Genomic DNA, 13,904 nt, shown 5'->3' with positions numbered 1-13,904 from the left:
CTGGAGAGAGGGGGGAGAAGTAGAAGAAGATTGGGGCAGTGACATTTGGATCACACGCTGACTCAGCCACCACGTCAGCTAAAACCGCTCTTATTACTGTATTTAGACCTAATGTGACCTGGTTTTATAAGATTAGAGATATGTTATATCTTACATTCTGGTTCAGAGACGTTTTTAAAACACGACGATAACTCGATAAGAGATCTCAAAGTGAACTTTTTCCTCCTCCTAGTCATCCTTCTAAGACTGCATTCGGTATAGGAAGTTCCCAACCCTTCTCCCTCGTTTTTCGCGCGCATACTTTTCAAACTAATAAACGGTGTGTTTTTACGAAAGTTGCTTAATAAAACATATTGATCCATTTTTTTAAAAAAATTAGTTAATATTTAATTAATCACGTGTTAAACGCTGCTCCATTTTATGTGCTAGGGGACGAGGGTTCCCAACACTCCCTCCCAAACATAGCCTAAATGTGGTCTACGACTCTACATAGTGGGCCCCCACAAATTCCATGGCCCATCAACTTTTGGCCCAGAATAGGCAATGGCCCAGTGATGCTACCGATGAAGCGATCCGACGCGCCCGCATTCCCCACGCCGCTCCCTATTCCCCATTCCCCCCACGCGACAGTGGAGACGACAAGTGAAGCGATCGCCACAAGCCGCCATCCGCAGCGCCGACTCCGACGCCGGACGCCGGGCGCCGCGTCGGCGCCGAGACGCTCACGCCGGCCGGCCATCACGGTATAGCCACCACCGTGTCCGGCATCCGGCCAGGCGGCGCAGGCGGCAGGGGAAGGCAATGCTCTATATACTTTCTCTCGATTTCTTTCTTATATTTTAATCAGTGTAGAACAGTAGTAGGATTTGCTGCGTTCTCTGTGACTGTGATTATATTAACGGCGATTGTTTTCTTCAGATTTTCAGAAAGCCTGAGTTTGGTTGGTATTGTTGCGCGAAGATAAACAGGAAAGAAAGTGAGATCAGGGAACAAGTGTCTAAGGAGAAAGTGGTATGCCCTATTATATGGCTGAAAATTATCTCATCTAATAGTTTTATTGTATTCTTAGAACTCCAACTGAAACCTTAGAGACTAACAATGGTTACGGGCTTACGGCAAGCCATCAAGGAATTATTAGATAAATTAAGGATACAATCATACAAACTACGGTGATTTGCTAGTTCAACATAATTATTGGTGATATGTTTGAAATAAATTAGGGAATGATGTAATCATCGGTAATTTGGATGTTTATACTAAGGGCTTTAAGTGTTCATTGATACTCCCTCCTTCCCAATATAAGTGCAGTTTTGCACTATTCACCTCCAACGTTTGACCATTCGTTTTATTTAAAAAAATTTTATGATTACTATTTTTATTGTTATTAGATGATAAAATATGAATAGTACTTTATGTGTGACTAACTTTTTTTAATTTTTTCATAAAATTTTCAAATAAGACGGACGGTCAAACGTTAGACACGGATTTTCATTGCTGCACTTATTTTGGGACGGAGGTAGTAATTGTTATTATTTAGATGTTTATACTAAGGGTTTTCGTGTTAATATTTAGAAATGTAGACCTAGTTTGTCACCTAATTATTTGTTTCTCAAAAAGGATAATTGGTTTATTTTTCACTCGCCTTGCCTTATTTTTATCAGTGTGAAGACGAGGCGAGCTCCCTTTTGGGAGAAGATTCCTTTTTAGGCATATGCTCCCCTACAAAACTTCCCCAAAGTGAACCTGGAGGAGATTTTTTTTTGGGCGAGAGAGAGAGAGAGAGTGGGAGGGGCACCTACCCCTTCAAGCCCACAACCACGGCCGCCGCCTCTTCTTGTGCACAAGGGGACGTTGTGTGCTTCGTGCACACGCATGGCCGACACGAGAGGCTCCACTTCCTCTGGCGGCGGCGATGACAGGGGCAGAGAAGGCCACGATGACTTCGCAGGGGGCGGCCAATACAATAGGTACCATAGGATCCTTGAGGCCGTGCCGTCACCCCTTGTTAGGCGTGAGAATGTTGTGCATCATCAGTACCCCACTGGCCTAATCCACCACCCGTCGTCGACAATGCCGGTGGCGCCCTGCTCCTACGTGCCCCGGTACACCATGGTGCCAACATCCGCCATGCTCCCGCTGCAGCACCACCACCGCCAATTGCAGATATCTCAAGGTTAGTCTTCTCCTAACCGACATATACATCTTGTTGCACCACGATTATCTGCACTTGTTGAATTCAGCACGAAGATATTTTCCCCATAGGGCTTCGTCTAGGTCAGTCTAGGGTTTATTGTGCATGTGGGGCCTATGTTTTCTCATGGTTCCTGCTACCTACATATAAGATCCGGTGTCTCTCTTCCCTTGCCACTGTTCCTTGCATGTCAGGTAGGGTTTCTGTCTCATTAGAATCACGCATGTTCTTGTGAGCATAAAAATCATTCTACAGTTTGAGATCCACTGCAAGTCTGCAACAACATGGTAACTAGGATCTTCAATGTAATTCATGTATGTTATACATCATCTTGCATTTCTTATGGTCAGTGACGACATATATAGATAGCAATTATGTACAGCATATATATACTATCTTGCATCTCTTGCTCTGGTCAGTGTTACTATTCCTGCTTATTCTTTAATTCCTTATCGTCTTGTTTCCTTATATGTTATTTCATCAGTTTTGTTTGATTTTTCTTCAGAAAACTTCCAAGACCGAGTTCCCTCCAATAATGTTGCAGCTCCGCATCTTCCTAGCAATTTTCAGGATTTGAGGCTAATGTGCAATGGGCCGCCATTCATGTCTTATGGCCAGACTGCTTCCAATAGAAATGTTCTTTATCAGAATCTGACGCCATACTCCTTCAATGCATGGGCTAGCAATAACATGCCGAGGAACCCTGTCTACACTAGTTACCACCCTACTGCAATTGAGGATCCCCATGCTACTCCATTCCACATCAACAATCATGACACAGACCAAGGTTATATACATGCATGCATGGCCTTTGATGAACATAGTGGTTGTAAAAGGTTTATCTCCTTTACTAGTAGCCCTATTTAGATTAGCTCACTACTAGAAAAATGATTTTCGCAGATGGGGCCCATTTCAGTATTTCACTAAGCAGGAGGGCCAAAATTTTCCTCCCAAATGGCCGCCTGCAATGTTGTGGGGGGGGGGGGGGGGTGGATGGCCGTCCACCTAACATAAAGGGTTATTTCCTTTGGAAGATTTAAGAGTAGATTTCAGAGGGCAATGCATTGATTAGTCCACCATGAATTGATTATTTCACAATGCATTTCATCCAAGTGTGCAACTATATGGATGTCAGTGTTACTACTACTTATGCATTTCCTCACCTCTGAGCATCTTATTGTGCAGGTTTCTTCACCGTTTCTACTAGCTTCAGGGTGGATCAATCATTTGTACATGCTCCTTCACCCTTTCCACCAGTGTCTTCATCATCCCGCAGTTTCTCTTCAGCTCAAATTTCAAATGGACCGACACACGCTAAGAAAGCCAAGAAATCAGATATAAAAGTAAGACTCTTCTAGAGCATGTTGATATATTCTGGGTTCACATGAGCAGTCCTGACATGAGATTTCTACAGGATCAACCAATTGTTTTAAGAAGAAGTGATACGGAGAGTGAAAAAAATGATGAACTAGATCAAACTCCGGCTAGTGAGCCTTCAAGCATGAGTCATAACAGTGCAAATTTGACTATTGTAAGTAACATGATGCCTTGGTGATGATGGCATCCATATATCCTGAATACTACTATTCTCTATTTGGTACATAAATAAATGCATTTTGTAACTTGATAACTTAATTGTTCCATTGATAGATTAAAAGTTGCAGGAACAATTTCATTATTATTTTTAATTAGGATAATGGCAACTATTCCGCAATTTTCCAACTAACTGCAATCATTAGTACCATAGTTTAGTAGTCAGATCTGAACCACCTATACAATCATTGTTGACTGCAGTTTACATTGACTTCAATCAATTTGTTCTGCATGTATCTTGTTAATTAGACTGCTCTTGTGAGAGCCTTGCTCTGTATATGTAAATTTTGCTTCTATCATAATAGAACAGAGGACTTCTCCCACACCCACTTTGGAAGGGACATTAACTTCAAACTGAACTAACTCTGAATTTTCTAGCAGAGATTCAACTGTAGAGAATACCGTGTTATCTTGCGCAAGGAGTTGACAAATAGTGATGTTGGTAATATTGGAAGAATTGTGATGCCAAAGGTAAAATATTGTATATTCTCACATTAATATATTATATCTACAACAAATACAGTTCTAGCATGATCCACATAACTACGGTGCAATATATTTAGTTATGAGTCTTGAGACTTGAGAGTCGAGTGTAATTTTATTATCTTCAAATTTTGTAGAGGGATGCAGAGGCTCATCTTCCAGCATTGCATCAAAGGGAAGGTGTGATGCTGAAAATGGATGACTTCAAGCTTGAAACTACTTGGAATTTTAAGTACAGGTAATCTTATCATAATATCATATTACTAGTCTAGCAGAGTTGTGTGCAGCACCAGATCAAGTTCGAATATTATGTAATGTGGTACAGTGTTAGAGAGTTGGTATATCTGCCTATTACTCCCTCCGTTTTTTAATAGATGACACCGTTGACTTTTTCTCACATGTTTGACCATTCGTCTTATTCAAAAATTTTATGCAAATGTATAAGATATAAATCACACTTAAAGTACTATGAGTGATAAAAACAACTCATAACAAAATAAATTATAATTACGTAAATTTTTTGAATAAGACGAATAGTCAAACATGTGAGAAAAAGTCAACAGCGTCATCTATTAAAAAACGGAGGTAGTATTATCTAATTCAATCCTATCTTGAGAAAGTATTTTACATTATCAAGTGCATGTGGCCTCATTTCAGCATGCAATCCAAATAGTTATAAATAATCTTAAACATAGAATAGAATATATAATGGTGTTGTCTATCGGTGCACAGATATGCAATTTGATCTACACATGGAGAAACAGTACAGCAAATCAGACTATGGAAAGTGCAATCACATTTTTAGTTGACTTTGTTAATCTGTTTCTCTCTCTGTAGATAAAAATTTGACCTTTACAAACAAGCAATAGGTGATACAATCATCTGCGTTGTCACTTTTTTTTTCAAAATTTTTCGTAATTATTTGGGTCACATGCGAGAAACACAAACATATATGGCTTGTAATCCGCTACATATTACTCATAGGAGATACCTTTCAGGTTCTGGCCCAACAACAAGAGCAGAATGTATGTCTTGGAAAGCACGGGTACGTTTAAACATTGAAACATATACTTTTGGATTTTTCTTAGTTTGTACTGGAGCTGATGAATTGCTCTCTTTAGGTGGCTTTGTGAAGCAGCATGGTCTCCAGACAGGGGACATATTCATCATCTACAAAAGCTCGGAGTCTGAGAAATTAGTACGTCGATCGTAACCCGAATTCCTTTTGTCACCCCCATAATCTATTGGATTTCTGGTTTCTACATATGGCTAATCTTTATGAGAAAATCCAAGAAATGTATAGATATTTTCCTGAAGTTGTATTGCTGATATTTCCATATATGTTGCCTTATGCCTCTACTGTGCTGGCTCTTTTGAAGGTTGTTCGTGGGGAGAAGGCCATTAAGCCGAATGTCATCATGCCTATTGTGGACTGCAGCTGCAAAAATGATCTCAACAACAGCGAAGAATGTGGGTTCGCTATCAGCCTGCTGACTAAGAAAACCTGATGTGGAATGGCAGCTTCATGTCTTGAGACCATCATCTGAAAGCCTCATTACAGGGCAATGCATTTTTGTTATTGGAGAATGTGTTGCCCCACACTTTTAACTTCATAGATAAAAGTACAAGACTATGGATTATTATTTAGTAACTCTTTTTTTTTCCAAATAATAGTCCACATCAGAGATTGCAACAGCGAAATAGATAGAAACTACCTTTAACTCATAGCTGAAAGTCTTAAAGCCATCGCCATCGGTAGTAGCTTGTGTTGTACCTTTAACAGTTTGTTGCAGAGCAACCGATGGTTTCGTTTATATTGCTGTTGTGCTGTGGGATTATTACTTCTGAAGTTGCTGAAGTTTCTGGAGAAAGATGAAAATTTGCTTTGGTAACATGGAGCCATGGAGGTAACTAGGTAAGAACAATTGTAATCAGAGAAGGTGATCACTATTTTAGACAGCTAATGTTGTGATTGGACTTGGCTGTCGTCTGCTAGATCCTTTCGATTCAACAGGATGGATTGTGATTTTAGGGAGTGTTGGTGTGACGACCTAAGTGCACCCTATTTTAACTTGAGCTTCAAAGGCACAAACTAAAGCATAGGATCAAAAGTATCGTGTGAAGACAACATAGTGAAACATAGAGCTTCAGTGTTTAAACATCTATCATCATAGAGCCTATGACTGGTTACAATTTGCTTGTCACCTTTACAAGAAGAAGTTTGCTTCGGTTTCTGTAAGATCCCTGTGTGAACCATATCATATACATTTCTTTTCACTGTCTCTTTTTTAAAGAGTATACTGCTCTTCCTGATTTAGTAATGTGCTACATAGACTTTCCCTAGGGAAAAAGCTAGATTGACAATGAGAAGAGCTGAAGTGGAGGGTTTTTTTTTTTTTTTAACAATGACAGAGGCACTGCCTTATTATTTTTTTTTAAAAAAAAAAAGCTAAGCTAGATTGACAATGAGAAGAGCTGAAGTGGAGGTTTTTTTTTTGTTTTTTAGAAACAATGACAGAGGCACTGCCTTATTTAAAAAAAAAGGCTAGACACTGGGGAAGTACCAATGTCGAATTTATTAAAAAAGGGGATGAGCGAGTCCGGCCGGAGTCAAACGCAGGTCGCGGAAAGCACAACGGCTGCACCATGGCATCTGCGTTACGTGCAGTCTCCACTGCCATATTTCATTGATAAAGAAGAGATACACATCGACCCTAGAAAGGTTCAAACCGAAAACACCATCGTACAAACACCTCAATCTCATACCCTAAAGCTCCACTAAACACCTGAAAACACCAAAGCTGGATGGAGTTTCATGATTAGCTTTGGCAAAATGGTAATCCTCTAGAAGAAACAAAGCCCAAGGCTAGAGTCCTAGGATCAACACTAGATGGACGTCAAGTCTCAGTCAAAATTCGCCTAAAAAAATTATCTTCCTACAAGGCTTGTAATAAATATGGTGGTGGCTAAGGGAGTTGATAGTGGAGACGGTTGCAAGTTAGCCAGGCGTTTTGGAGGGGCGTGTTCCAGCGATGTGCAGCCATAGAGTCCACCGTGCTATGACACTTGTCACTGAGATGGCTAGGCGGAGCGGCGGCAGCCCTAGGTAAAGCAATGACCGAAGAATATTTGAGGTTTTATCTTCTAGCCTTGTTTTTATTGTTATTTTATTGTGTTGTTCCTTAGTTATGAGACATGGAGTCTAAGTATTCCTATAACTTCTAACTGCGTATTCCCACTTATAGGTATAGAAGCCGTATATATAAAAAAATCATCTGTATAGGTAGTTGGATGTGAAAACGACAATGAGTGAAGTTGTCATGAAAACCAAATCCTATGTTACATTTCTTTTTTTTCCAAGTAATTAACAATAAATTTTAGAAGTAAAAGTAAAAACGTTGGGATTAACATCTGATTATACAGGTTCGCACCTAAACGGTTGTTTGGATATGCAGGACTATTCTGACATGACTTTGTTTTTGGACCATGGCGCCTCACCAGCTGTTTCAAGAGCTGAAGGAGGAAAAAAAAAATCTAGTGCATGGCCATCCAAATCAACCATCTGAGTGATCTGATTCGTTTGATCAGCATGGCAAAGTATGCAATCATATGGCCTATTAGCCACACAAACCTGGCCTGACAACGACTATGCCGATCGAATGTATGACACTCTCACTCTCCAACCGCAACTACTTCCTCCGTCCTCTCAAAATATAAAATATAAGAGATTTAGTCCAGATTCGTAGTGCTAGAAAGTGTCCTATCTATTTAAAATCTCTTATATTTTAAGAGGGTGGGAGTATCTTCCTGTGCATGGCTTCCTCCAAAATCGCCTAAAGATTTCTTTTTCGGTGATAACTCACCCAAACTTTCTCATGTACAACAGCGAACAGTTTCAGAACTTCAGATAAGTATAGCTGTCTTTACGCATCCAAAATCACTCACTCCATCTATGGTGCGTACTAACAACAGTATAGATCACTAGGCCCCTGTTTGAGACAGTGTTTCCCAAACCACCGGGTCCGGGGTTATCGCTCCCTGGCGGTAAGCACCGCGGTAACCGTAGCAAACTGTACGAAACCATGTAAAATTTATCAAAATTTTAAATTATTTCTTTAATTTATTTGAATTTAAGGAGGTTATCGCGGTTTTCCTTTTACCGTACCCCGCGATAACCGCACAGTTACCGGCGGTTTTGCAAACCCTGGTTTGAGATAGCTTTTTCTACTGATTATTAGTGCGGATTGTTTATTTGACCAACGCGATAAACTCTCGAATGGATGGTCTAATCAATGCAGTAGAAAAAGTTATTTGAGAAATCGTATTTTTCCAAGAGCGGAGCAGATAATCCATAGCAAAAAAAAGAATACCCTGAAAAAAATATCTATAAAGAACAGTATAGAGATTATGGGTATCATATACCCACATGGCTGCACTAGCCGACTGACTATATGGGATAGATCATATGAATAGAATATGTATAGGATTAGGACTTGGGTGTTACGTTTATTTGTGTATCAAGGAAACATGTTCTTAGTTTGGTACGATTGTAAAGTAGTTATAGAAATGTAAATTATCTTGTAAACTTGCCTCCTCTGACTATAAGGAAGGCAGGGTGTCCCTTTAGGGCATAACCACACCGAAGATCATCAGATCAATACTACAATCGGCGGATTCAATCTCCAAACAGGAGTAGGGTAGGTCTGAACCTATCTAAACTCTTAGTCTCATAACCCATCCACTTTTTTCTTGTGCGTTACCCTTTTCATATTGCCGAATTATAGTTTCGATAAACAGGGTACCATTTGTGGTACCGTCCAGTGTAACGTCCACTTTAGTCTGAAGATTAGCACATCAATTTTTGAACAGTTTTCAGATTGGCATCTGCATATCTGATATATATGGATGATACGATGAGTTTTTTGAGTCACCATTTATAATTTCACCTTGAGCCGTGAGTGACACTACAACACAGGCTCACGAGGAGCTCTGCCGAACGCACCAGAGGCCTCGACGGCTACAGATCACCCTAAAAATTCCCGGCGACGGCGACAAGCCCTAGCTAGGCCGGCGGTGGTGGGGACGACGGCGACGCTTTAGCTGATGCTTCTCGGCAGCAACTTCACACTACCACATTTCCTGCACTGGCTCTGCTTATCCCTGCAAATGCCTCGTGATCTGCTGCCTCTGCTGGTTCACTGCACTTCCACTCCTCCCGTCGCTTTCAGCATGATAGGTTAACGCAAGAACACAACAAGAACTGCAGATGACACTGCATTCTGCATATTTTACATTGTATACAGTTGTGGTGGTGAGTGCTGGCATGAGGACCACTGGTAGCTCAGCTCTAGGCTCTGTTCATGCAGAAAGATATGTAAAAGAAATTTCTGAAAATTATCAGATGGTGGTTGTGGGGTCGCCATAACAGTGCTCCTCTGATGTTTGTCAAGTGCAAAGCCCTGCTCTTGCATAGTTTAGTGATCATAATTGAAGCCTAGGGCAGCAGCTAAGTGTGCCTACTGACCTTAAGCAAAGACTTGTCCATGGCACAGGTGTTACTACCAGGGATGATCAGGGTGTCTGAAGTTGCAATAACAATTAGGATTTGTGTGGCATCTTGTGGTATAGGGGTAGTAGGATTAGTAGTAGCCTTTACAGATTTAAGTGCAAGTTCCAGTCATGTTGGATAATGGAGTTTGTGAGGACTAGCTAGGAGTGATAGGATAATTCATGAGAATGAATTCAGGCCTGGAAATCTGGTGTGTAAGCTAGCCGATTGTAGATGACTGTGACAAAGAAAAAATGTGATGAGACAGTAAAAAGCAGATTAATTTGGAACTTGTAGCTGCCTTTCACGCAAAGCAATATATACAATGATTCAGTTGTTCTTGTAGCAAGGATGGTTCAGTTTCATGGCCCTTTCGGCAGTGCGATGCGAGGAACCATGCCATGCCGATGAAGTGGTTCAGATGCCACTTTCAGTAGCCATTATGAACAAATACTCATATCAGCCTCATTTCAGAAGTAACTGGATTGAATGTGGACAGAAGTGGTTAAACAATAATACTAACATAGAGAGCATATATCAGCTGATGAGAAGCATCATATACAAATACATATACTTCTATAATCTTCAAAATATATTTTGTCAAGTTAACATCATTGATGCACTTTATGAGGTATCAGGTAATAATAATCAGTACTCCAGGAAGATGATGACTTAAACTACTGACCAGTATTACTAGTATTACTACTACTTCAACAGATCAGGAATTGATTCTGCTTATGTCATACTGAAAGCAATACTGCACGGTTTTCAGAGCAAAGTACGCATATACAAGTACAGGTACTGATAGCAACAGAAAATCTCGACATTACTCTGAAAAAATGCTCTCCGGGCATCATATGTCAAGATCGACAGAAATGTTCCATTGGTGTCATCTCAGAGAGTTGCAGCCTTTACATTTCAAGAAAGTCTTTGGTCCTCTGCAGTTCAATGATTTTTCACCACTTAGGATTTCTTCGTCGCTGCATATTGAAGGACTGAAGGAATCAAGGAATAGTTTGTGAGAAAGGTTCACATCAAAAAAATCAATTCTTTCCTGACCATTATGAGTTGTATATATGCAAACATGGACCATTATATATGTGGGGTTTTTTTCTCCTCATTATTAGCACCCTATGCATCTAAGATTTGTTACTCAAATGAGTTGGTTATCCATTTCAAACAGTGAGCAAATAGATAGCAACATTAGAACAGTGGACCAATTTGGTGGCATGGTCATTGACCTGTGGCTGACATTTAAACAACACAGCCACAATGTGGCATCCAAACAGTATAGATATAATCACAAGCACACCCACTACCCACCAGAATTAACTCCATAGGAACTTTGGACAATTAGCACTGTTATAATCAGTAAAAGAGCTGTAGGAAAAGGAAAGGAGGAGAAAGAGAAAGCTAAGAACAAAATGCCAGGCCACCACAGCTGATAAAGGAGAGCCTAACAACAAAGTACCAATTCAAAAACCATCACTTCAGCACATTAAGGTCATCTGTCTAGCAGCTTCCATAGCACCACCATCCACCATCCATCCATTCATTCTGGAACCTCCACATCCTGCAAATTCCAAGATGGATGGAAACAAAATCGTCAATTTGATGGTCCTGCCCACTTGTCAATGACACATGTCACAATAGGAATCTTGTTTTCATGGAAAAACAGTCGAATTTGAAATTTCAGAACTCCCAAGTGACTGAAAATTATGCTGGTTCAAACACAATCAAAAGGAGTTATTAGTCTACATCCAACCATTGGTAACTGCATGTGCTTTCTGATCTGTACAGTTCCTATTCGAAGCAAAGAACCTATAAAAAAAAGGAAGATGCTTGTAACTCAAGGCGCTTCTTTAGTTCTTCTTTTTCAACATAAAGGGTGCCATTACCCTGTATTCAGTGAACTACTGAAGATCCAGAAATTCAGAAACAAAATTTACCCACAGTCAAAACTAAAGGTCAGATCAACGTGGAAATAATCAAACTTTAGATGTGATGATCCACGAGTTAGATCCTAATGGCACCGAAAGGGAAAGAAGTGGGCCGGACTGCGAGTGCCGAAGCCGACCATTTCCTTTTCTTTCTTACTTAAAGTTACAACGCCAACAGCTTAAGCGGCAACCGACCGAGCACGCGCACACGACAGGTCATGCCGGCTAAGCATCAACGAATTAATCATGGATTAACTGATCATTACTGTTTAATTTGAGTTTTAAGCTTCTAAAATAATTGTGTTTTTACCAAAAACAACAACAAATGGTTTTTCGCAAATACGTAAAGATTTCACGTCTATATATTAGAAGAGATTGTAATTAATATAATTGCGAACAGCTACAAATGGTAATTAATATTTTTTTGATTATATTAATGGTAAGTTACTAGATTGAATGAAAGATTTATTTATTTATTATTTTTAATGTAAGTTACCTGAAGATGATGATACGATTAGCCCGGCTTCCTCCGCTCCGGCGATCTCTTCGGCGAACCATGAAAAACCAAAGATGATGAAAATTTCTATATGTATTGTACGGCGGAGGGGAGTGGATCGGAGGGAGCTTATTGCCGGCCGAAGGAGTGGCGATTCTTCTTGATGAAATCGTCGAATCGCCGGTTCATCTCCTCCGCTCCGATCGACGGGTCGCGCGCTCGCGGCGGCGGCGGCCCTGCGGGAGGCGCCTTCTGCGCCGGAGGGGCCGCCATTGCCGGCGCGGTGGCCGGGCGCGTCTTCTGCATGATGGCGTTCCACGTGGCGTCCAGGTCGTCGTCGTCGTCGTCATCGGCGGCGGCGGCGGCGGCGTCCCTGCCGCTGTCGACGGCCGGGAGCGGCAGCGAGAACTCCCGCTCGAGAACCGAGTGTTCCTGCGGCGGCGGCGCAAGGCTCCGCCTCTCGTCGGAGGTGTACGACGCGGCGGTGGACGCGTCCTCGTCGGACTCCGTGGTCACGCAGGACTCGCCGCCGCCGGAGTCCGGGGAGATCTCCGGGGAGGCTTCGTGCTCCGGCATGCCGCCGCCGCCGCCGCCGTACACGGCCGCCGCGGCGTTGAACTCCTCCTTGGGCTTGACAACAAGCGATGGCGCATCCTCCGCCGCGGCCACTGGAACAGCCGGATGCGGGTGCGGCCATGGATCCTTGAGCTGCTGCTGCTGCGCCTGGAAGTGCTTGTGGTCGGAGAGCTTCCAGATGACGAGGATGATGAGGTGCACGGTGACGAACAGGTACGGCGGCACGAGCCACACCCTCGCCGCCGCCCACACCCGCGGGAACACGGCGCCGGCCACGGACACGAGCTGCGGCACGGCGAGGCGCGCGAAGGAGCCAGCCCCGGCGACCGCCGCCGCCGCGAACGCCACCTTAGCCGCAAGCACCGTCGCGGCCATCCCTCCACCGCCGCCCCCGCCACGTCGCCGCGAGGCGTAGCTGTACGACATGGTGGTTGGTCTCGTCGGCGTCGGCGTCGGCGTCGGCGTCGGCGAGGATGGCGAAGTGATGGGCAGCGAGCGGGTGAGGGGGAGCGGGTGCGCGGCTATTTATTGGGGGGAGAGTGGTTGCCATTGCCAAGTTGGAATTCAAAATTCGGGGGGATTTTAATTCGAAACCAATAATAATCGCAATAATTTGCGCCCCGATTTCAATCATTTTTTTTAAATAACAGGATACTATTACTACTGTATTAATGGTGATTCTTTGGTAGGGTGAGGGTCCCCTTGTGATAATGAAGTGAAGGAAAGTGATGGATCATGTATGGGGGCAGTGGTGATTGCATCCATTGTTGGACCTAAATCAAATCAAATTTGTTTCTTAAGATAATCATGTGCATCTTGCAACCATTTAAATTGCCAATTAGTACTACCTCCGTCCCAAAATAATTATAATTCTATGTTATTTAGCATATATTAAGGTTTGAGAAAAAAGACTATGGTGTTCCTCATTAAATGTTGTTTATGTGAGAGTGGGAAGATGGTTGAGGTTAAAATAGGGAGAAATTTGAATGAGATATGATTGATGGGGCAATTAGTACTCTAGAATTACAATTATTTTAGGATGAATTTTAAATCATAGAAATGCAATTATTTTGGGAC

At 42.1% G+C, this 13,904-nt stretch overlaps 2 protein-coding genes across 2 annotated transcripts; one reads left to right on the top strand and one right to left on the bottom strand.

Moving 5' to 3' along the window:
• Positions 1 to 927: 927 nt before the first annotated feature.
• On the top strand, positions 928 to 6,006 carry LOC127770036 (B3 domain-containing protein Os04g0676600). Its single transcript, XM_052295703.1, has 10 exons — positions 928 to 1,011; positions 1,662 to 2,173; positions 2,697 to 2,978; positions 3,377 to 3,534; positions 3,606 to 3,722; positions 4,166 to 4,255; positions 4,405 to 4,505; positions 5,266 to 5,312; positions 5,389 to 5,465; positions 5,647 to 6,006. The coding sequence occupies exons 2-10, from the start codon at positions 1,873 to 1,875 to the stop codon at positions 5,773 to 5,775; spliced, it is 1,302 nt and encodes a 433-aa protein (XP_052151663.1). The 5' UTR covers positions 928 to 1,011; positions 1,662 to 1,872; the 3' UTR covers positions 5,776 to 6,006.
• Positions 6,007 to 11,018: 5,012 nt separating this feature from the next.
• Positions 11,019 to 13,361, bottom strand: LOC127769552 (uncharacterized). The gene is made up of 2 exons (XM_052295147.1): positions 12,252 to 13,361; positions 11,019 to 11,388 (listed from the first exon to the last, which is right to left on the bottom strand). Exon 1 carries the CDS (start codon positions 13,251 to 13,253, stop codon positions 12,381 to 12,383), a length of 873 nt encoding a protein of 290 aa, XP_052151107.1. The 5' UTR covers positions 13,254 to 13,361; the 3' UTR covers positions 11,019 to 11,388; positions 12,252 to 12,380.
• Positions 13,362 to 13,904: the final 543 nt, after the last annotated feature.

Source organism: Oryza glaberrima, chromosome 4 (genome assembly GCF_000147395.1).
Source record: "Oryza glaberrima chromosome 4, OglaRS2, whole genome shotgun sequence".
NCBI lineage: Eukaryota > Viridiplantae > Streptophyta > Magnoliopsida > Poales > Poaceae > Oryza > Oryza glaberrima.
The sequence above is the reverse complement of the archived record's forward strand: the minus strand, read 5'-3'. Positions and strand labels throughout refer to the sequence as shown.

What these genes read in the sequence shown, in the direction of transcription:
- LOC127770036 (XM_052295703.1), top strand. Translation starts at nt 1,873, where the DNA reads ATGGCCGACACGAGAGGCTCCACTTCCTCTGGCGGCGGCGATGACAGG. An exon ending in ACAGTGCAAATTTGACTATT is followed by an intron (nt 3,723 to 4,165) that starts GTAAGTAACATG and finishes ATTTTCTAGCAG; the next exon opens with AGATTCAACTGTAGAGAATA. An exon ending in GCTCGGAGTCTGAGAAATTA is followed by an intron (nt 5,466 to 5,646) that starts GTACGTCGATCG and finishes GCTCTTTTGAAG; the next exon opens with GTTGTTCGTGGGGAGAAGGC.
- LOC127769552 (XM_052295147.1), bottom strand. Translation starts at nt 13,253, where the DNA reads ATGTCGTACAGCTACGCCTCGCGGCGACGTGGCGGGGGCGGCGGTGGA.